This window comes from Lithobates pipiens, unplaced genomic scaffold, assembly GCF_037356315.1.
Source record: "Lithobates pipiens isolate NorthernLeopardFrog02 unplaced genomic scaffold, aLitPip1_a1.2 Scaffold_3, whole genome shotgun sequence".
Classification (NCBI taxonomy): Eukaryota; Metazoa; Chordata; class Amphibia; order Anura; family Ranidae; genus Lithobates; species Lithobates pipiens.
Genome location: NW_027507790.1, coordinates 75,910,448 through 75,931,887, shown reverse-complemented (window position 1 = coordinate 75,931,887; position 21,440 = coordinate 75,910,448). Strand labels below are relative to the sequence as shown.

General features: G+C 43.5%; 1 protein-coding gene across 2 annotated transcripts in view; it reads right to left on the bottom strand.

The window, feature by feature from the left end:
- DHX37 (DEAH-box helicase 37) overlaps nt 1-21,440 on the bottom strand; it is a 108,121-nt gene that overhangs the window by 46,118 nt on the left and 40,563 nt on the right. For both annotated transcript variants that reach the window (XM_077461824.1, XM_077461825.1), the window contains exons 9-12: nt 10,972-11,085; nt 10,077-10,178; nt 2,900-3,014; nt 2,624-2,722 (exon numbers count right to left, since the gene is read on the bottom strand). In XM_077461824.1, the coding sequence (XP_077317950.1) occupies nt 2,624-2,722; nt 2,900-3,014; nt 10,077-10,178; nt 10,972-11,085 (430 nt within the window). The remainder of the gene's footprint in view (nt 1-2,623; nt 2,723-2,899; nt 3,015-10,076; nt 10,179-10,971; nt 11,086-21,440) is intronic.

Here is a 21,440-nt window from a genome sequence, read left to right as displayed (position 1 = left end):
GATATGGTACATACGTACTTACATTGGTTTAGCTGGACCAATGTAACCAAGTTAAAATTGCCATAACTAGAAGTCAGCTTTAAAGAGGAAGTAAACCGTGATGGGTTTTACTTACTCTTTTGTTCCCTGCAAAGTAAAAAATAATTGCATACTAGTCCACTATGTGCCATTTAGTGCAAACGAAGCCCGCGATGTTCCCGTTAGTGGTTGCGTGCATCTTCACCCCTTTTCCTTCCGGGGCCATGGACTCAGGCTCTGTGACTGGCTGGAGTCGTGGGAGCCAACAGTCACGGCACAGGCCCTTTAGAAACAGCAAGATCGTGCCCTTTCTTCAGTGCGCATGCGCCGTTGATGTTGGCGCAAGCGTATATGGTAAATATCTCCTAAACTGTGCAAGTAAAAGTCGTGTTTAAGGGTTTACAACCACTTTAATACAGCCATGAAGATATTTATTTCGTAAAATAATCCTCACTTGGTAGTTATCTTCAAGCACTGTATCAGGCATGAAATCATTTACCATTTCCCTACACATGCTGCATCTTTAAGCTAATATGGAATTTAAGAAGGATTTGGTCTTTCAGTTTAAGTATTTGGCCACTATTGTGCTAGTCACCAAATGTTTACATGCATATAGGTATAGATGCATGTGCATTACTCCAAAATATGCACCCTGCAACAAAAGACTTGGGCTTTTTTTTTTCATGGATATGAACACATTGCTAAAATACACTCCTAAACTTCGGTGTGTGCATGGACACATTGCCCATCAGCTGTGTTCAGCTCTGTACAAAACCAAAAGTATGAAGTATACATCTTATTCCATTTACACATGACCGGTTTTCCCATCGGAATAAACTCTGAAGGTTTTCCAACGGAGTTCCGCTGAAACTGTCTTGCGTGCACGCGATCACACCAAATGCTGATAGTCAAGAACATGGTAACGTACAACGGGACTAGGAAAAGGAAGTTCAATAGCCAGTAGCCAACAGCCTCCGTCTTGTACTTGCTTCAGAGCATGCATTGTTTTTGGTCCGTTGGAACAGCATACAGAAATATTTAAAATATGTTCTATTTCTAGGTCCGTCAGAATTTCCAATGAGGCATACACACGATCGGTATATACGATGGAAAGCTTCAGTCTGACTTTTTCTATCGGACATTCTGCTCGTGTGCATGCAGCATAAGCATTGCATTTTTAACATCCGTGTGAATGAGCCCAATACAATAAACATCTTGTGACACACCTGCAGGCTGACTTCATGAGCATATGCTATTTCTCCAGACAGTATTTTGCATTACTAATCTGTATCCTGTTTAACATTCTCCTGTTTTGTTAAAGAAAATACACATACAAATTAAAACGTAGAATCTAGTGCCTGTAGCAAACATTTCAAATGGGGACCCCAGGTATACACCAAGGGTAACCTATCCAGAAACTGCTGGGTAGTGCAAAACAAAAGGTTTTTGTCAGTGTTCAATCACCTGAAGGTAGCAGCATATTTCCAATAGTCTAGGAATACTAGCCCCATGTCCCGTTGGAGTCCCCTTCCCCCAGGCCGTCGCCTGTTTGCAGCCGGGCCGCGAAGGCTGCACCATCAGAGGTGCGGCGGCAGGCAAGCAGAGAGATTACATAATTTCTTACTGCCTGCCCTGCATCACCGATGTTCTGCCCTCACTGGGATACCACCACTGCACCAAGGCCTGCCTCTGTTCTAATGCGCACATCTGTGTCAGGTGACTTGGCAAGTGAGAATCCACATCTGGTGACAGGTGACGTGGCAAGTGAAAATCCGCATCTGTTGGCAGGCCATGTGGCAAGTGACAATCCACATCTGGTGGCATACAACGTGGAAAGTGACAATGCGCATCTGGTGGCAGACGACAGTGACAAGTGACGCGCTCAGGACTCCCACTGATTCTGCATTATAGCGAGTTGAACTATTTAATTTTATGTTACAATGCTGTAGGAATGTAATGTACATACTGATAGTCTATTTGCTTATGTGTATACATGTTACTATGCAACTCCTTACTACTTATGTAGTATACAGATTGGCTCTCTGTTTAGAACTAAAGATGGCTTCTATACCCTGCATCCCAAGCATTAAAAGAATGCAGGCGTGATGACATAACCAGATTCAACCAAACTTCAAGCATCAATTTTCTCCATTTCTCTTGTATTTCAACCAATGAGATGTACCAATTAGACTGACATAGCAATGACGTATCTTTCTGTATAAAATATTAACACCGCCCAGGAATAAATCAGAAGTGTAATAAGTAACCGATCTGAACGCGGTGTCAAGAGAGTTTTGCTTCTAGAATGCATGCATGTACACACTTTTTAATTAGAAACAGTAGCAGATAACCTTCAACTAGATTGTAGTTCTTATCCATTTCAATGTAATGATAAAAATAATGTGCTTCAATCATCCTTACACCAAATCAACCATGGTGCAGTGATGATTGAGTTGCTTACAAGAGCCATTGCCCTGACAAATAGCCCGCATCCCACCCCAGCACATTTTTCTTCCATGCAGCCTCTCCCCATTGTCAAAAATGTTGGGGACCGCTGCTGTACTTCACAATTAAGAAATACATTTTGCCGTTATGCAAATCTCACCTTGAGCCTGTTTTTTTCCTCTATATGGAAACATTCTTCTTAGCCGTCTACAAAGGGAATGCACTTCTGCTTGTCCTGTGAGAAACACCAAGATGCCCCCTAAAAGGAGAACATCATTTGACATTAAAATATATCTTTGCAGCTTGTGTTTTGTATGATATATACTAACTACTTCTAACAAGTCAAACATACTCCTGTACTAGTTTGCAAAAGCTTCAACTATTTTGCATTTTAATATCTTATGAACAAACTCTCATACAAACTTAAAATCTCTACCTGCAGGAAGCATCCTGTGTATCTTGCAGATCTTTCTAAAACACTCCCCAGTATAGTCATCTAATGGGGTACGCTTATTGAAGTGGACAGTGACTGGAAACTGCCTGGCATCCACCTAAAATATATAACAAAAAAATAATCAGTTGACATGCAATGTTGCAGGCTTTAAATGCATGCTTTTTACCGTCAGAACAGACTTTTCCTTTGGGACTGCAAGTTCTTTAATTTCCTCATACATTTCCTAAACCACAGCAAATAGACTTCATGAATAAAATTAGACACTTCTAGGTGCCTGAACAACCTTGCATGCTTCCTTATAGAGAGGAACAGAATGCTGAAAGCTGTTCCCAAAAAAGGCAGGCAGAGGGCAAGTGACTGGTCACCAGTATTACATAGTTTATGGGGGGGTTGTAAAAAAAATGACTTTGAACTCCCAAACAATATATATATTCTGAAAGCAGAGGCCCTGGAAAATGAAATGCTGGTTGTTGAAGTTTTTTGTGATGCACGATATTTGCACAGTCATTTATATAATAGAATACCCAACTTTTGCATGCTTGCAAGTATATACATACAGAGCATTTCAATGGCTGCTGCCATTTGATATCTCAATGTCATGTGCCAGGTCCATATAAATCATTAAAGAGTAGGATTCAGTATTCAGAAATGGATTACAAAGCAGCCAATTTAGCAAGTATCTGCTATGGTCTTATCCCTCTCTTAGCCTGTGACTGGGCAGTAAAAGAGGAATCGGCAGACTGATGAGCTAAATATAATATTTCTGTGGTATACTGGAGTTTGAAGACATTATACTTACCTTTACCTATACCAGAGACCTAACACCTGTTTTGTGCACCTCTTTAAAAGGACAACCAACTGCAACAATGCAACAGACGTATACCCGAGCTTTGTAATGTTGGCAAGAAAGACAGTATGTTTGAATTTATTTGCTTTTTACAATGTGAATTTTGCCCATCACACAAAACATCTGTATGGACTTCATGCTGGACATTGCTAGCTGGTGACAATATAACATGACTGGCTGCAGACAAATAATGACAAACTTTGTGCTGCTATATTATTCCTTGGAAAATGTTAAGTATGCAGTAAATCCCTGCATGACTGCATAGGGGTGGCTAGAAACTACTAATAAGATTTAGAGGATTAAGGAGGAAACAAGCTTAAAAATATGAAATGAAAAGCAAATTGGGATCCAGCTTTTTCCAATGGTCATAATAAACATTATTACTATTGTTGTCATTAAACTATTATTATCAAGAATCCTTTTAACCCATCGACGCTAACATAATACATATATGTGGCCCCAATGCACTGGCCTTTTTTTCTGTTGGGTCGCATATATATGCGTTTCCCTCACGCACGCCCAGTACAGACCAGGGTCTCGCGAGAGCCCCACGGTCTGTACTAACGATTGAGCCCCAGGACTCCCGAATCCGGGCCACCTGGTTACTGTGGTAGCCTCAGTATGGCTACCACAGTGATTAGTCACTGTGAAGCCTAACCCCGTGTTTCTCTTTCTCTGTGTGAATGGAGAGGAAAGATAAAATGTATCTTTCTCTTTCTTCATGCAGAGAAAAAAAAAGTGTGTAAAAAATAAAAAATAAAAAAAATGCCTAGATCAAGGTTTGATCTAGTTCAGTGCCAGGGTTAGTGTTAGGGTCAAGTAAGGGTTCAAAGCTCAGTATATTTTGGGCAGGATTTATTTTTATTTTTTTATTACGATTAGTGCGTTTTAAGTAAGACAAAAAAAAAAAAAGAAAAATGCGCACTATTGTTTCTGGGCTGTACTACAGGTACAAACAACAAATAACATACACATGTGGTATCGCCGAGATCGTCAGGAGCATGAAAACTTATTTTGGGTTGACCTTTGATAGTAGGTACGGTAGTAACAAGAAATATACAGCTACAATACAAAAAGAAAACTTTTTTGCACTATTTTGGCCCAGTTTTCCTTTGATTAATAAAAAATATATATAAATTAAAAAAAAAAAAATCAATAAGGAGATATCCACAACCATTTACTTACATTTATTTAAATTTATTTAAATGAAAGCCCAATTTGTCCTGAAAAAAAACAAAGTATAATCCACATGGATGCACAAAGTAGTTGTGATGATAATAGGATTTTTATAACAGCTTACCTGTAAAATCCTTTTTCTTTGAAGTACATCACAGGACATAGAGCCATAGTAGTGACTATGTGGGTTATAAGGCCACCTTCAGGTGATGGACACTAGCATGGCCCAAGATAAAAAGTGCACTCCCTATATAACCCCTCCGACTGCTGGGAGTACCTCAGTTTTGTAGCAAAGCAATACACATGTATACCAAGAAGGAAGGGACATCTGTGTCCCGTGATATACTTCAAAGAATAGGATTTTACAGGTAAGCTGTTATTAAAATCCTATTTTCTTATCATATATCACGGGACACAAAGCCATATTAGTTACTATGTGGGATGTCCCATAGCAATGCCAACTGAAGCGAGGGAGACACAACAAAAGTCAGGCACCGAGACTAGAGGACTTAAACTGCAGCTTGCAGTACACTGCACCCAAAGGTGATATCCTCATGACCTTTTACATCTACTTGATAGAATCTGGTAAATGTATGGAATGAAGACCACTCGCAGATCTGAGCCATGGAGGCTTGGTGATGCATTGCCCATGAAGCACTAACAGCCCTGGTGTAGTGCACTTTAATATGAAAAGGAGGAGTTTTCCTTTTTAAAACATAAGCTTGAACAATCACTTGACAAATCCATTTAGAAATAGTAGATTTCAAAGCTGCCTGTCCTCTTTTAGGACCATCTGGCAACACAAACAACACATCTGTTTTACGAATCTGAGCGGTCACTTTCAAATAGACCTTGACCGCTCTCACCACATCAAGAAACTGTAGTGACTTTTCTTCCACAGAATTAGGTTCTGGAAAAAAACAATATCCTGGTTTAAATGAAAACCTGACACTGCCTTCGGTAGGAAAATAGGATGAGGATTGATTATCCTTATGAATAATCAATTATGGCTCTTTACAAGAGCAGGCAACTCAGATACTCTTCTTGCAGAAGATATGGCAACCAAGAAAATTATTTTCCTCGTCAAGAGGACCAAGGGAATATCTCGAATTGGCTCAAGCGGGCTACCAATTGATCTATCAAGAGTAAGGACTCTATCAAGAGTAAGGGTGTTCGCATACTCCATGTGCAGAGCCTGCCAGGAAGTCGGCGCTGCGCTAATCACAGGCAGTGAGACATTGCCCGATCTCTGCAGCCGCGCGTTGGGGCAATGTCTCACTGCCTGTGATTAGCGCAGTGCTGCACCGACTTCAAGAGTAGGGCGGCACAGTGGTGTAGTGGTTAGCACTCTCACTAGCAGTAAGAAGGGTCACTGGTTCAAATCCCAACCACGACACTACCTGCCTGGAGTTTGCATGTTCTCCCTGTGCCTGCGTGGGTTTCCTCCGGGTACTCCGGTTTCCTCCCACAATCCAAAGACATGCAGGTAGGTAAATTGGCTTCTGTTCAAAATTGGCCCTAGGATATGAATGGGGACCTTGGATTGTGGGCTCCTTGAGGGTAGGGACCAACATGAGTGTGCAATGTACAGGGATGGGGACAATTGTAGACACTCACTCAGGTTCAACTGGATGGACTGGTGTCTTTATTCAACCTAACTAACTATGAAACTATGATATCACTAAGTAGATTGTCTAAGTAGGTTAGTATCGTTATACCTTGAGCCCTTAACCTGGCTAAAGGAGGAGCCAAACCTTTGTAAACACCTGAGGTGCCGTAGCTAGACCCAAAGGCAGAGCTACAAACTGGAAATGAAGATTTTCCACCTCGGAGCGTAGAAATTTCTGGTGAGCGGGGAAAATCGACACATGGAGATAAACATCCTTGATGTCGATTGATGCCAGAAGTTCTCCCCCTTGTAGGATGGAGACTACTGATCGGATTGACTCCAAGCGAAAAGAACGGATATTCAAAAACCGGTTTGTAACTTTAAGATCTAAAATGGGTCTGACATCCCCTATTGGTTTTGGAACAGGTTTGAATAAAACCCCAAACCTTGCTCTTCCAATGGGACCACCGATCTCACTCTTTGAGACAAGAGATGATCCAAAGCTAGAAAGAGAGACTTCTTTTTCACTGGATCTCTAGGAATGTTTGATCTGAGAAAACGAGGAGACGGGAACTCACGGCGCTCTATTATGTAACTTATAGAAATTGAGGAAGCCACCCATCTGTCTTGACATTGTTCCTGCCAGACCTTTGAAAACTGTAGAAGCCTTCCCCCCACTAAAGCGGGTGGGGGTACCCCTTTAAAAGGAGGCTTTAGTATTCCATTTTGTGGGTTTCTTCCCCCAGGTCCTTGTTTGGCCCTGTGACTGACCCGGAGGTTTACCTCTTGAATCTGATGGTGGAGGCCTTCATGACTGCCTGGAGGCTGATGTCCCGGGCACTGGGGAAGAAGCAGGTTTAAAAGAAAAATGCTTAAACTTCTTCTTAACCGGTAAAAGAGAACTTCTCCCATTAGAAATTCTTTGGATATACTTATCCAGATCGTCTGCAAACAACCGTCCACCATGAAAAGGGAAACTGGCCAAGAGCTTTTTGCATGTCGCTTCGGCGGACCAATTTTTCAACCATAGGATTCTACGCACATGTACCAGCCCTAGCATGAGCCGTTAGGCCTGGAGAATAGACTCTTTCATAGCGTCTACTGTAAAACACAATGCTTCTGATATTCCAGCCAAATCCTGGGCCTTCTGATCAGGAATAACTTGAGTACCTCTATAAACTGGTCCTTTAAGGACTGAGATAATCCGATCGCTGCCAGCGCAGGTTGGAAGACTGAACCTGCAAGCGAAATATAGTTTTTAAAAAGGAACTCCAACTTCTTATCTGTTATCCATCTGATCCTTTAGCATATGAGCATTGTCTACTGGACAATTCAGGTTTTTATCTACAGAGGATATAGCAGCGTCAATTGCTGGAATTCCCTATTTCTTATAAAACTCTTCCTCCATAGGATAAAGGATTGAAAACTTTTTCAGAGGAAAAAACAGTTTATCTGGGTGCTCCCACACAGAATACAGTAGCTTCCTTAGCCATGAATGGATAGGAAAAGAATGAATAGATTGGGGAGGCTTTAGTGAACCCAAACCATAAGTGGGCTCATCGACTGACTGTGCTATTGGCAGTAAAAATGTGGAGTGGACCAATTCAGTGAGAGACTGTACCAACACAATCTTTCCTGCGAACCTGACACTTTCGGTTCTTTGGAAGAGGAGACTTCAGCCTCTTCATGAGTCCTTTGAAAGAAATTCATCATCTCTCGCTCCTTGTTCCTCAGCAAGAGGGTCCTGAGCAATGGACGGGGACCTGCTGCTTTTAGTCCCACTCTGGGATGCAATTAAAGCATCTTTGGAGCATTTTTTGCTTCAAGCTTGAAATGGTTGAAGAAATAACCTCCTTAGTAATATAGGGGCTGCAGTGTTAAGAGCAGCTGTAACACTTGCCCCTCCTGATGGCTCACTCTGACCAACCATATTACTCTCAGTGGAGGATTCCATCTTTACTGGGATGGATCTAGGCTTCCGTGTGACTGTAGCAGTCCTGCTGGTGCCCTTTTTTGAGGCGTTTTTCACCCCCCCCCCCCGACCATAGCCCGATGCACAAAGCAGAGGTACTACCAGAAGAAATGCATCCACTGCTTGAGCAATAGTCCAGCTCTGTCACTGCTATTAATGCTCAGCCTGATGCAGTAGTAAATGTGTCAAAAGGAATGCCTGTGTCACCAAACCTTTTAAATGCCACTGTTGCTCTTGTGCCCCTCCTGCAGCATGTAAAAGCACAAATGGTGCCTTTTAAAACAAGAGCTCTTTCCCACGCAAGCGCGGGTTCCTGATCCTATGGGATCCACAGGGAGGAAAGGAGGAACGGCGAGAGCGGGGCCTGGAAGCCGCCCAGGAGCATGCCGTTCGCGTCATTTTTTAAAACAAAATTCTTGTGGTGCTCTTTCCCCGAGAAGAGGGGAAGAAAAAACAGCACAGGGGGGTGTCTGGTGGGGAGAGGGAACCCCCCCCCCCCCCCCCCCAGACTTACCGGAGGTCTGCTGCTTGGCCGGAGGAAGAAGAAACTGCTGCTTCCTAGACACAATGTGGGCTTTCAGAGAAGCATGAGATGCTAAGTGCTCAATACAACCCCCAGTGGTGACACATAGGCATGACAACACTTACTAAATTTAAAGGAGACAATCATAGGAAAATGTAAAAAATATCTTAGAAAACTCCACTTACCTTTCCCACGCAGGGTTTTCTGTGGTAAACAGACCCAATCTTCACCCTTCATGGTGGGTTCCGTTAAACCTTCAGGAGCTGGAGATCCTCGAGGAAACCCACTATTCTGGACCTGTAATAGCACCACCACCAGTAAAAACTTTATGGCCTTAATACCAAAAAGTACTGGATACCAGGGTCCAGCTCTCTAAAGAGAAGCATTACAGGTAAGACCTTGTTTCTTCGGATACAAGGCCCAGGTACCATTCAATTCAGCCAAAAAGACACTTTGAATGGATCCAGCTGCATGGCTAACCCCAGCAAGGATTGCTCCAGTGGAGCTCAGCACAGCACATCTTTATTCATGACCAACACCTTAGACACTGATGTAAAAATTGATGTACTCTCAGCAGTGGGAGGGGATATATAGGGAGTGCACTTTTTGTCTTAGGGCATGTCAGTGTCCATCACCTGAAGATGGCATATAACCCACATTGTAACTACTATGGCTCTGTGTCCCGTGATGTACCATAACAAATGTACAGTTTTACTAACACATGTCAAAGTTGCAAAAGTGTGCTTAGGCATTAAGATTTGTTTTACCTTTAGGCGTGAAGAGGTTAAAGAGCTGCTTGCTAAGGGTGACCATACATGATATTTTCCTGAGAATGAGGGAAAATATCTAACCATCCATGAATGAGGTGGAAACTACCAGAATTTTATCCCAAGACCCATGTAAAATGCAGCAATGTACATGGGTGATTTTATATGCTCCACAGTAACACAGTTTTTCCAAAAAAATTGAAAAATGTCCCTGTGAGATAAAAGCACCTGATGAGGTAAAGGAACAGAGAAAGAACTCACTCACTTTAATTACTGGAGGGGGCACCGGGAAAAGTCTCTTGTTTTCTGTGAAATCCTCAATGCGCAGGGTAGCAGACATAATAACTAATTTTAAAGGGCTTCCTTTCTGTTAAGAAACAAAATATCAATTAGAAAATGACTACTACCTTTAAAAAGGTGTTTAAGGTAACAAAGAACATTTATGGTCATATACAGGAAACATTGCAGTTGTGTTAAATTTAGACAGTTCAGTGGATCTATCCAAAAATGTAATATATTGTTGCCCACCAGTTCTTAGAAATTAGGCCAAATTAGTTTCCTTTTTTTCCTCTTTATTTCCACCTGGTGATCCTGCCAGTAACACATTTCCTGTCCTAAAGTGACAACACTCACTGTGTATTGATAGAGGAGTAGCATTGTCAAACTATGACAAGAAGCTGCGTAAGGACTACAGAGTAATCCCTTCCTTTTGCGTAGTCCAAATATATGCCTGATAACATTGTAGAATGTACGGGACAAGACTTGATTTCTGACAGGATCAATGGGGTTCTTTTGCATGAACATATAACAACATATTTTCAATTGTATATTTAACAGATCAAAAGGAAGCAAATATGAGAATTTCATTGTTACATAGGTCTAGTTTGATTTACATTTTAAAAAGTGCAGCCAGAATTAGAGGGCTTCTGGGTGTGCAGCATTTTTCATATTATTCTGATTGGTTTCTATACAGAACTGCACCTCATTTTGCACTCTCCAGTTTTAGTAAATAAACCCCTAATAGTCACCCTATAGTAGCCTGTCTTCTAATAATAAAAAGGCTGGTTCCAACTTCCTAACACAATTCTGATAATAAACAAGACTGGATTGTTCTTACTCTTTACAGTAATAGGAGAAAGCAAGATAGAACCAAAAGTAACCTTTGTCCGAAGAGGAACAATGCGCGATAAGAGGCCGATTAAAATATCAGTGTACACACTCCTCTCATGAGCTTCATCAATTATTATCACTTTGTACTTGTGTAACAGGAAATCCTGAAACAGAACAAAAACAATGGCTTAAATATTTGCAATCTAGATAAATACTGGTAGACTGTAATTTAAATAAAAAAAATAAAAATTTTTTTATTTAAAAGCGATCCCCACCTCAAAAAAAACATCCACATACAACTACACATGCTGAACAGTAAACACTTTATAGTCATATGTAAAAGGTACCTTATTTCAGAAAACGTACAAAATTTATTTTTTATACTTCTGGCTTTTCAAAGTGACATAGCCAGTGCCTCCCAGCTGCCTTCTCACCAGTGCAGGGAGCATTTGAGTAAACTGCAAGATCTTGGGGAAAAGGCCCTGAATGCATGGCAACATAAAATCAAAAAGAGGCAACCCTATTTGTAAAGGTTTGCTTTAAGACCGACAACAGTGTATGTATATATTATATATATATATATATATATATACTTTTGGTTAACAGCAATTACAGTCACAGCTATCATTTACACATTAAAATACTGAACCAAAAGATGCAATGCCCACTCGGATTCCAGTAAAACCTACAAAAGCTGGATTTATGGGCAATGCTGCTATTTGACAGACTGCCAAAAGCTCAGTTCACCAAGATGTAAAGCGTGACATGTATGCTTTGCATTGTTGGGGATGTCATATAGAGGGTATACAGACTCAGGTGGTCATCAGGAAGCAGAGTCCCAGAAAACCAGCTGGACTTTTACCCATGCAAGTGGGATTCACAGGAGAGAACATATTAAAAGAGGAGAGGGGTTTTGGGACTTTATATGAAGCACATAACTAAATTAAACGAACCAACAATTGTAAAATAGTAGATGTTTATTATTGCATTGGGCATACATAATGTAAAACAGTAGAAAATATATACAATAGGTCGCAGTAGACATCATCTAGACAATTCATATATATATATATATATATATATATATATATATATATATATATGTAAGGAGATTCCATAATACATTGCATTATTGATTGTTGATTCTGATTATTGCTTTTATCCTGCTTATCTGCTTAAGTGATTTAAAGAAACTTTTCTTGATACAATTTAGAGAATCTAATTCAATCATCTCATGACAGTATTGCTTAATACTGAATTATCTCATGGTCATGTCTATCTATTTCTGTTAAATGTCTTCATTTCAGGAAGCATCTGTTTGTGGTTTTCCTCTCTGTACACTGTTACTGGGTATGAAAAGGCTAGATTTGGTTTTTAGGAAGTTGTGGCCGGTCAGCAGACGGTAACAGAGAGTAAGGAATTATTGAACTGGAATAAGCTTTGAAATACAGAGGTTAAGGTTAAGGTCACAAGACATTACAGAATAATGAGCTAATGAACAATGTGAGCTAATGTGTATAATTTTGATTGGTCCCCAAAATTGGGGCAGAGTCTTGTAAAAATAGTATAAAACGGCAAAACCAGAATTAAAGAATGTAACCATTTCAGCATACCAATTGTGTCTGTATGATGAGTCATTGGTTATCCGCCGGCGAGGACCTCCACTGAGCCATCTCTAAGAGCCTAGGCCATAAGGAGAAGACGGGCGACCTAACAGTTTTGGTACCAGAAGTGGGGTCTTGCGTTTGTTTGAACAGGTAAGACACATTCTGCTCCTTTTTACCTATTTTAGGTAACTGGTGTTGGTGCTTGCCTTGTTCAAATAACCTTGTATATCCACCCACTTACATAACTGTGCCTTCGCAACGGGCTAGGCTGGCCCCTTGGAAGGTTAGAGGGGCTCGCAGGTATTTTGGTTTTTTTTTAGAGTAGTCTGACTAGGCTGGTCTGACTGTATTGAGCAGGTATATATAATAAGTGTGTTTAAAACTCGGGAAGTATAGGATACGCCCGCAGTATAAGGAGTGGCTGAGTGGACGCCCAATCTTTTTGGGGAAATATTGGAAAGTGCACTTATAATAACATGTTGATATAATGTAAATTTGTTTGGCCATTGTATATATATATATATAGATTTTTTGCTTGTTTTTTCTTTTAGGTACCACCGTAAGTATTTAGGGTGTATAGAGAATTAGAGATAAGTGTATGGTATATATATGTATGACTGACAACTGAATGTAAAGTATTGTATTGATTTGAAGGGTTTTATTAAGGCATTACACATATATGCACTAAATGAACAACATAAATCAGGAACCCGATTGTAGTGAGATAGCGCCCGCCTGCCCACGTTGCACCTTTGGTTTACTGTTCCTTAGTGTTGACAGGACGTGGATCCTGCTAACTACTAGACCAACTGGGTTCTCATACCGACTTGGTGCAAGGGGAGTATATCCTACCACAAGGAGGGGTTTCCTATACCGAGTACTGAGGGTTAACCTTCATAGCTATATCAGCCCCACAGCAATAACAGACGAGGGGACATATTCACAAGTCAGGGAACAAATTATAGCCCAAACAGGTTGCTTTCATCTCTGTCCCTGTACTAGACACACCCTACCAAGATTATTGGATGGGGAATTCTGCAGCAACCCAGACCACGGCCAACCCATCCCCCTATGAGTATGTTAAAAACACACTACCGGGGCCACAGGTAGAACCTTTTTGGACACAGGTCAGAGAACGGTGCCAACAGCTGGGAATACATGACCCAGGACCACTAGGTCCCTGTTCAGAGGATGAATGGAAAGAGGTGAGCAAGGTGTGTCAGGTGCACAAGCACTCTTATCCACCTGGGAAATGGGAAGACACCCAGTACATGAAAGATTGTTACAAAACATGGAATAAATGCTTAGCCAAGTACAAAACAAAGTATGTAACTAAAGTCCCCACAGTAAAGCCTGTAAACTCACCCGCCCTATCTCAGCAACCTGAGGCACCACCACCCCCCCCTTATGTGATGGTTAAACAGGAAGATGGAACATTGGGTCCATGTCTTCAGCTGTATCCATCTTTAGACTCAGCAGTGTTGGCCACCATAGTGTATGGGGCAGCTGATCAGGCACAAGTTACACGATGGGAAAACGAAAGTAGAAGCAGGAAAGAGGAAGTCCGGGCAGAAGGTATACAAAGTAGGGAAGAAGAGAGGATTAGAAAAATGGAAAGGGAATTAGAAGAGAAGTTAAAAGAGCTTAGAGAAAGAAAGGAGGAAATAGAGCGGAAAATGTCTAAAAGGGAGGAAGAGCTAGAAGAGTACAAAAGAGAGCTGGATAAGAGGGAAGGTGAGATGAGAGAATATTCTGCGATAACTAAGGAAGAAAGGGATGGAAAGACCCTGAAAGAGGGGGAAGAGGAAGGAGTCGGGAAGTTGAGCCCCAGGGAAAAGGAATGGGAGGAGAAACAGAAAGAATTTAATAAGAGACAGCAGGTAGAGGAAGAAAGAATACAGAGGAAAAGGGAAGATTTAGAGGCATACGAAAGGAAACTAGAGAAAGAGGCAAGAAGGATTGAGGAGGCCAAGGGAAAGATAATTTCACAGCCATCCACCACACTCAGAAGCCAAACGAAACCGGCCATAAGCCAGAAACCCCCACAGGAGGAAAGGGAGCAGGGTGAGAAAGAAATAGACATGGAACAGGAAAGTCTAGGTGCCACCTTTAAAGCACCGCTTATGCATATAGGGGAGACGGAAGTCCATATTCCCCTACCTTTAGGCACACTGTCGAAAATAAAGGAATTATGCCCCAGCCCAAAGAAAAGCCCAAGGGAGGCTGGCGCTTTCCTTGCAAAATACAGTGCAGGGACAAGCTTGGATAAGGAAGATATAAAAGGGATCCTTAGTATAATTGACCCTGACAGTCCAGAAGGGCATCCCGTAGAGGCCTTATGGACAGCCCACATTAAGGAAGATAAAGATTGGGTATCTTTTTGGAAAGGCATGGGGTATCACTGGTCTACTATATACAAGGGTTCATCCGCACTCCAGGAACTTATCCTAGCAAAACAAGGACCAAAGGAAAAATTCTATGAATTTTGTACCCGGGTATATGGCTTGTGGAAAGCAATAGATAACGCCACCCCCCAATTGTTCACCTCCACCATTATGGCTGGTGGCGATACGAAGGTGACACAGCTGCTTAAATTTACTAATCCAAAGTGGGCAGAACAAGCCCCAGATGAATTTATGAAGGATACTAGATCACGAGAAACATCAGGGGTATTTGAGCAGAAGGGTGGCATTTTTCCCTCCCTGACACCAACCCAGACTCCGCCCACCCACATAATGACAATGCAACCTTATCCACCAATGCAATCTTATCCCCCAGATCAGGCTTACCCACCAGACAAGGGATGCTTTAACTGTGGGGAACTGGGACACTGGAAGTCCCAATGTCCCTACAGAATTGGAACAAACGCTCAGAGAGGAAGAGGTAGGAATCTAAACACCACCCCACATCGCCTTCAGGATATCAGGTATCCTCACCCACCACAACCCCAATACCAGCCTCAGCCTCATAGACCACCCCCACGCATCCCGATGCAGTGGCCATCCGCTCGGCGGACCCCACAATAGGGATGCCAAGAGAATGTCCCGTCCCTCAGCCTTGTGTGTTATAATCCATCGTGGAAAAGTCTTCCGCAGGTACTATTGCGGGTAGACAATCACCTGATATGTCTATTATTAGATTCAGGGGCTACATTCAGTAGTTTGAATGATGCCATATATGACACACCGCACTGTACTGAGGGAAACTCTATTGGTATAAATGGGACATCAATTACCCACCCCATCACTCCACCATTGCCCGTGGCTACTCCAGAAGGGCAGGAACTATGTACCCAGAGTTTTGCTGTCCTTGTGGATTGTCCAGTATCTTTAATGGGGAGGGACCTACTCTCAAAACTGAATATCACCATTAAATTTGACAGAGGGGGCTCCCTCACTGCCAGCTCACCATTTTGCGATTTACATGCTCCAAAGAGACACACTTACAGGGGACTCTTTGCATCATTACCACCCACTCTAGAAACACATGCCATATGGGCAGAAAACAAAGGGAGTGTGGGTTTTATTAACTGTACACCTTACACAACGAGGGGTCTGCCGACGCCACCATAGTTTGGGATACATTTAAGGCCTGCATGCGGGGGCATTATATTTCAGCCATCAAACAGGCTCGTAGGTCTCATAATCAGGTTGAACAGGAATTGCAGGACACGGAGAGGGTGTGCGCCATGGAACATGCGAACAATCAGTCTGCTGTCACTTATGGTAAACTGCTTGAAGCGAGGCGTGCTCTGGCACTCCATTACTCTGAACTAACACACACATCTAGGTTGAAAATGGCTGAATCCATCTTTGAGCAAGGGGACAAGAACGGTAAATTGTTGGCCCTGCTGGTGGCTGAGCAAAGGGCACAGACTAACATCCCTTGTATTAAAAATGCTCAGGGGGACCTGCTGACGACCCCGACAGACATACTGGACACGTTTGTGGAGTATTACAAAACCCTGTATGCCCCCATACCGCCTTATGACCTCACGGAGTTGGGAGGGTTGTTGGCATCGCTGCAGGTCCCGCAGCTGTCTGAGACGGATAGGGACTTTTTGGAAGCTGACATAACTGCAGAGGAAATTGAAAGAGCCATTCGGTCTTTCCCTCCTCGTAAATCCCCGGGGCCTGACGGTTTCTGTATCGAGTGGTATAGGCAGCATTTGGAAGTGTTGGTACCTAGACTTAAAAATTTGTATGATTACTGCTTGGACCACAGGCGTCTCCCAGACTCTTTGCTGGAGGCGCAGGTGATCCTGCTGCCAAAACCGGGCAAGGACCCTCTGTCATGCTCTTCGTATAGGCCGATTGCATTGCTGAATCAAGATTTAAAAATCCTAACGAAGGTGCTGGCTACCAGACTCTCTCAGGTTATCACGACTTTGGTGGATATTGATCAGACGGGGTTCATCCCACAGAAATCTACTGACACTAATTTACGCAGACTGTTTGCCCACCTACAGCTTGAACACGCTGAACAGGGGTCTAGAGTGGTGGTCTCCCTGGATATGGCCAAGGCCTTCGATTCAGTAGACTGGCAATACATGTTGACAGTTCTGCGGAGAATGGGCTTTGGGGAGATCTATGTGACTTGGATATCTCTGCTTTATAGTTTTCCACAGGCGAGTATCAGAATAGGCACTTCAGTCTCCCCCCAATTTAGAGTCCGTAGGGGCACGCGTCAGGGGTGCCCATTGTCTCCCTCTTTGTTTGCATTAGCAATAGAACCACTGGCTATAGCCCTGAGGCACTCGCCTGAGGTAGGAGCACTGGAGGTGGGGGGTATTAGGGAGTGTACAGCATTGTATGCGGACGACATGCTTCTCTTCTTGAGGGACGCAGGGCCGTCTTTGGAGGCAGTGTTCGGGGTGCTCGACAAATTTGCTGAGTTCTCCGGACTCCGGGTCAATTGGGAGAAATCCAATGTGATGGCTATTGACGGGGAGGCTCGAGCGCTGGCTACCACTAGGGTTCCCATTGCATGGGTGGAAGAAATTAAGTATCTAGGAGTGAGAGTATCACCAAGGGTGGGCGATTATATGTCTCTAAATCTCTTCCCCTTGCTGGCCAGGGTCAAGGTACAGTTGGAAGCTTGGAAGCATCTGCCGTTGTCCTTAATTGGGAGGGTTAACTTGCTCAAAATGAAGGTTCTGCCAGTATTTCTTTACTTTTTACGTAATTCACCTGTTTGGATCCCATGCTCCTTTTTTCGGAGGGTTAATAGCCTCTTTAGCTCCTTTTTATGGGCCACTGCGCACCCCAGAATAAGTCTCCGGGTCTTACAGGAGCCATGGGGGCAAGGTGGCTTGGCGTTGCCGGATCTTTTTAAATATTATCTAGCTGGGCAAATGGTAGTCGCCAGACGTTGGCTAACACGGGATGACGGGGATTCGGCTAATGTACTGGAGGCGGCCCTTCTGGGCTCGTACGAGAGCTTGTCCTATTTGGTGTATAGAGGTCAAGGAGCTTCATTGGCTCTGACGGCCTCAATGCGGGCAACGATACGGGCTTGGGACAAAGTGCGGGTCTTACTGAAACAACCGGAGGGGAGTTGGTCTCCTGACACTCCTCTCTGGTTTAATCCTAGATTACCACATTTCAGGGAAATACCCGACCCGGTGATATGGGCCAGAGTAGGCATCAAACAACTGAAGCATGTGGTAGGAGAGAGGAAGCTTCTAACGTTTGATCAGCTTAAAGCTAAACATGCTCTTCCAAATTGGTATTTCTTTCGCTATCTACAGCTGCGGCATGCTTTTCTCTCACAGTTTGGTCCTGGGGCTCTGGAGATGAGAGTGTCGTCTCTGGAGAGTGTGCTGCGAACGGAGGACTTGGAAAAGCCTCTTTCTGTTGTGTACAAAATGTTGTTCCCTGACAGGCCGAAGCCCATCCAAAAATGCAGGGATGTCTGGAGTGCCTTGGTGCCGGACTTTGAGGGGGAGGACTGGGATGACATGTGGGATTACCCGTTCCAGATGCTGGTATCAGCTAGAGACAGACTTATCCAGTTTAAAATCCTGCATAGAGTGTATTACACCCCAGCCAGATTGGCCAGAATGTATGGTACGGGTGCCGGGGGTTGCTGGCGTTGTACAGCCGACCGAGCTGACTTTGATCATGTGTTTTGGCAGTGTCCGCAGATTGAGGAGTTCTGGAGGGGAGTGACGCAAGTTATACAATCGGTACTTTCGGTACCGATCCCAGTCACGGTTGCGACATGCTTGCTCGGACTGGTGGGGGAGTTGGCACCTCGAAAGGTGCAGAGGACTCTAATCTCTCTGACGTTATTTTATGCACGTAAAGCTATTCTTTTGTGTTGGAAGAAACCTGATCCTCCTACAGTGTCTTATTGGAAGGGTTTAGTTAATAAAGCTCTGCCGTTCTACAAAGCAACATATCTCAGTAGAGGATGTCCCAATAAATTTGAGAGAGTGTGGCGGTGTTGGCTTGATGCCACAGATACTGTGATCTAATCACTAGGTGGGGGGAGAACTCCTTGAGAGTCGGGTAAGGGACGGGGCAGGGGGTCGCTACACTTAGGTTGAATCCCGTCCCCGTCGCGGGTCTTGGGAAAATTATTCAATTATTAATGGTATAAGATATGTTTTCTATATGTGAAGTACTGTTGGTGAACATGGATTACGCTCAGAAGTTGATCGGGGGGCTGCACAGGGGGGGGAGAGGGTGGGAAGGGGGGGGGGGGGACTGGGGTTTTTGGGACCCTTTGTATGTTCTGTATGTGTTTAAAAACTGTTCAATAAAAATAAATTTTCAAAAAAAACTGTACACCTTACACACCACAAATGCGTCCAGACGCCAAAGTACAATATCATAAGCAATACCCCCTGCCACTCGAAAAAATTGAAGGCATCACACCATTAATCGATGATTACATAGCAAAAGGGATTCTGAAACACATTATAAGCCCCTGGAATACACCAATCTACCCTGTGAAAAAGGCAAATGGGGAGTGGAGGCTTGTACAGGACCTAAGGGCCGTCAACAAGCAGGTTATACCTCTGCCACCTTTGGTGGCAGATATTTCTTTCATCTTTTTGAAAATACCTGCTGATTCCCTTTGCTACACAGTAGTGGATCTGGCAAATGCATTTTTTAGCATCCCGATCGATGAAGGGGTATTGCCCATGTTCTCATTTTCATGGGGGAAAAAGCAGTTGACCTGGTCAAGATTACCGCAGGGGTATGTGGACAGTCCGGCAGCCTTCTCCATGGTCCTTAATGAGACAGTTAAGTCATGGACTGCTGAGCGCGGGTCGGTACTAATACAGTATGTGGACGACTTGCTCCTGTGCAGTCGATCTGCTGAAGATTGTGCGGTCGATTCCACATCTCTGTTACATCACCTGGCCAGGTCTGGCCACCTAGCATCGCGGAAGAAGATACAATGGTGTCAAAGTCAGGTAGAATACCTGGGATGCATTCTGAAGGAGGGAACCAGGCTAGTATCCCCCAAACGTGCCGCAGCCCTGCAGGCTCTCAGTCCCCCGAGAGACAAAGCAACCTTGCTGTCATTCTTGGGCGCAATCATATATTGCCGCCAATGGATCCCAGATTGTTCATATTATGATGGCATTCTGAGGGAGGCTACCTTGTCCACCGCCCCAAAGACAATAGATTGGACAACAGAAAGGCTCCATGCTTTTCAGGCCTTGTTAAAAAGTCTGACTCAGGCCCCCGCCCTGGGATTGGTAGAATATGGCAAACCTTTTCAATTATACTGTGTGGTGTCGAGAAATTCTTTTGCTGCGGTTTTAACACAGCAACATGGAACCGGGTACCGACCAGTCTCCTATCTCTCAAAAAAGTTGCCTACCCAAGTACAAGGGATGCCATCTTGTCTACAAAACCTTGCTGCTTGTGCAATGGCAGTTCAAGAAGCTAACAAATCAGTATTAGGCCATGAGCTGACTCTCTACACTACTCATTCAGTGACTCACCTCCTGCAAAACATGAACACGCAACATATGACAGCACAAAGGCTTAGTGGGTATGAGATCACACTTCTGAATACTGATAACCTCACCCTCAAACACGCACCACCAAGTAATCCCACTGTCCGCCTTTTGCATTCTTTGCTCAGACTGCCACGAGACCCTGATCAGAAACACAATTGTGTTGAACAGGTTGCAGCAATAACCAGCCCTCGCCCAGATCTCACTGATATTCCCCTGCCAGGAGTACAGGACGTCTTCATAGACGGCAGCTGCTCCCGCCCCTCTGATGCAACATTCCTGACAGGGTACGCCATTGTCCAACTCCCTGATGTGGTGTTGGAAGCAAAAGCTTTACCACCCTCCTCGGCACAGGTAGCAGAATTGGAGGCGCTCACAAGAGCTTGCATACTTTTCTCAGATCAGGAGGTAAACATCTACACAGATAGTAGGTACGCTTTTGGGGTCACGCATGACTATGGCGTAATATGGGCAAATAGAGGATTTAAAACTGCTGACAACAAGCCAATTGCTAACTCTACGCAAATTAAAGCACTCTTGCAAGCGATTCTTCTCCCAAAGCGGATAGCGGTCATCAAGGTAAAGGCCCATTCATCAAATAACAGCAGAATTTCCAAAGGAAACGCGCTGGCAGACAGAGAAGCAAAAAAGGCCGCTGCCCTATACATTGGTCAGCCAGCCCCCACAACAATGTTCTTCAAAGAACATTTTACATCACCCAACTTTAAAACCATTGTGGCACAAATACAGGGATTAGCTACAAAGGAGGATGTTTCTTTTTGGGTCAAGGATGGCTTGACCAAGGACCAAGAAGGTCTTTGGTCAAAAGAGGGGAAGATATTGGGCATACCAGAATCAAGCAGTGTGCAAACATAGAGCTGCCCCTCTTAGATCAAAACACTGACATTAACATCTATTCCCAACAGGAAATGTA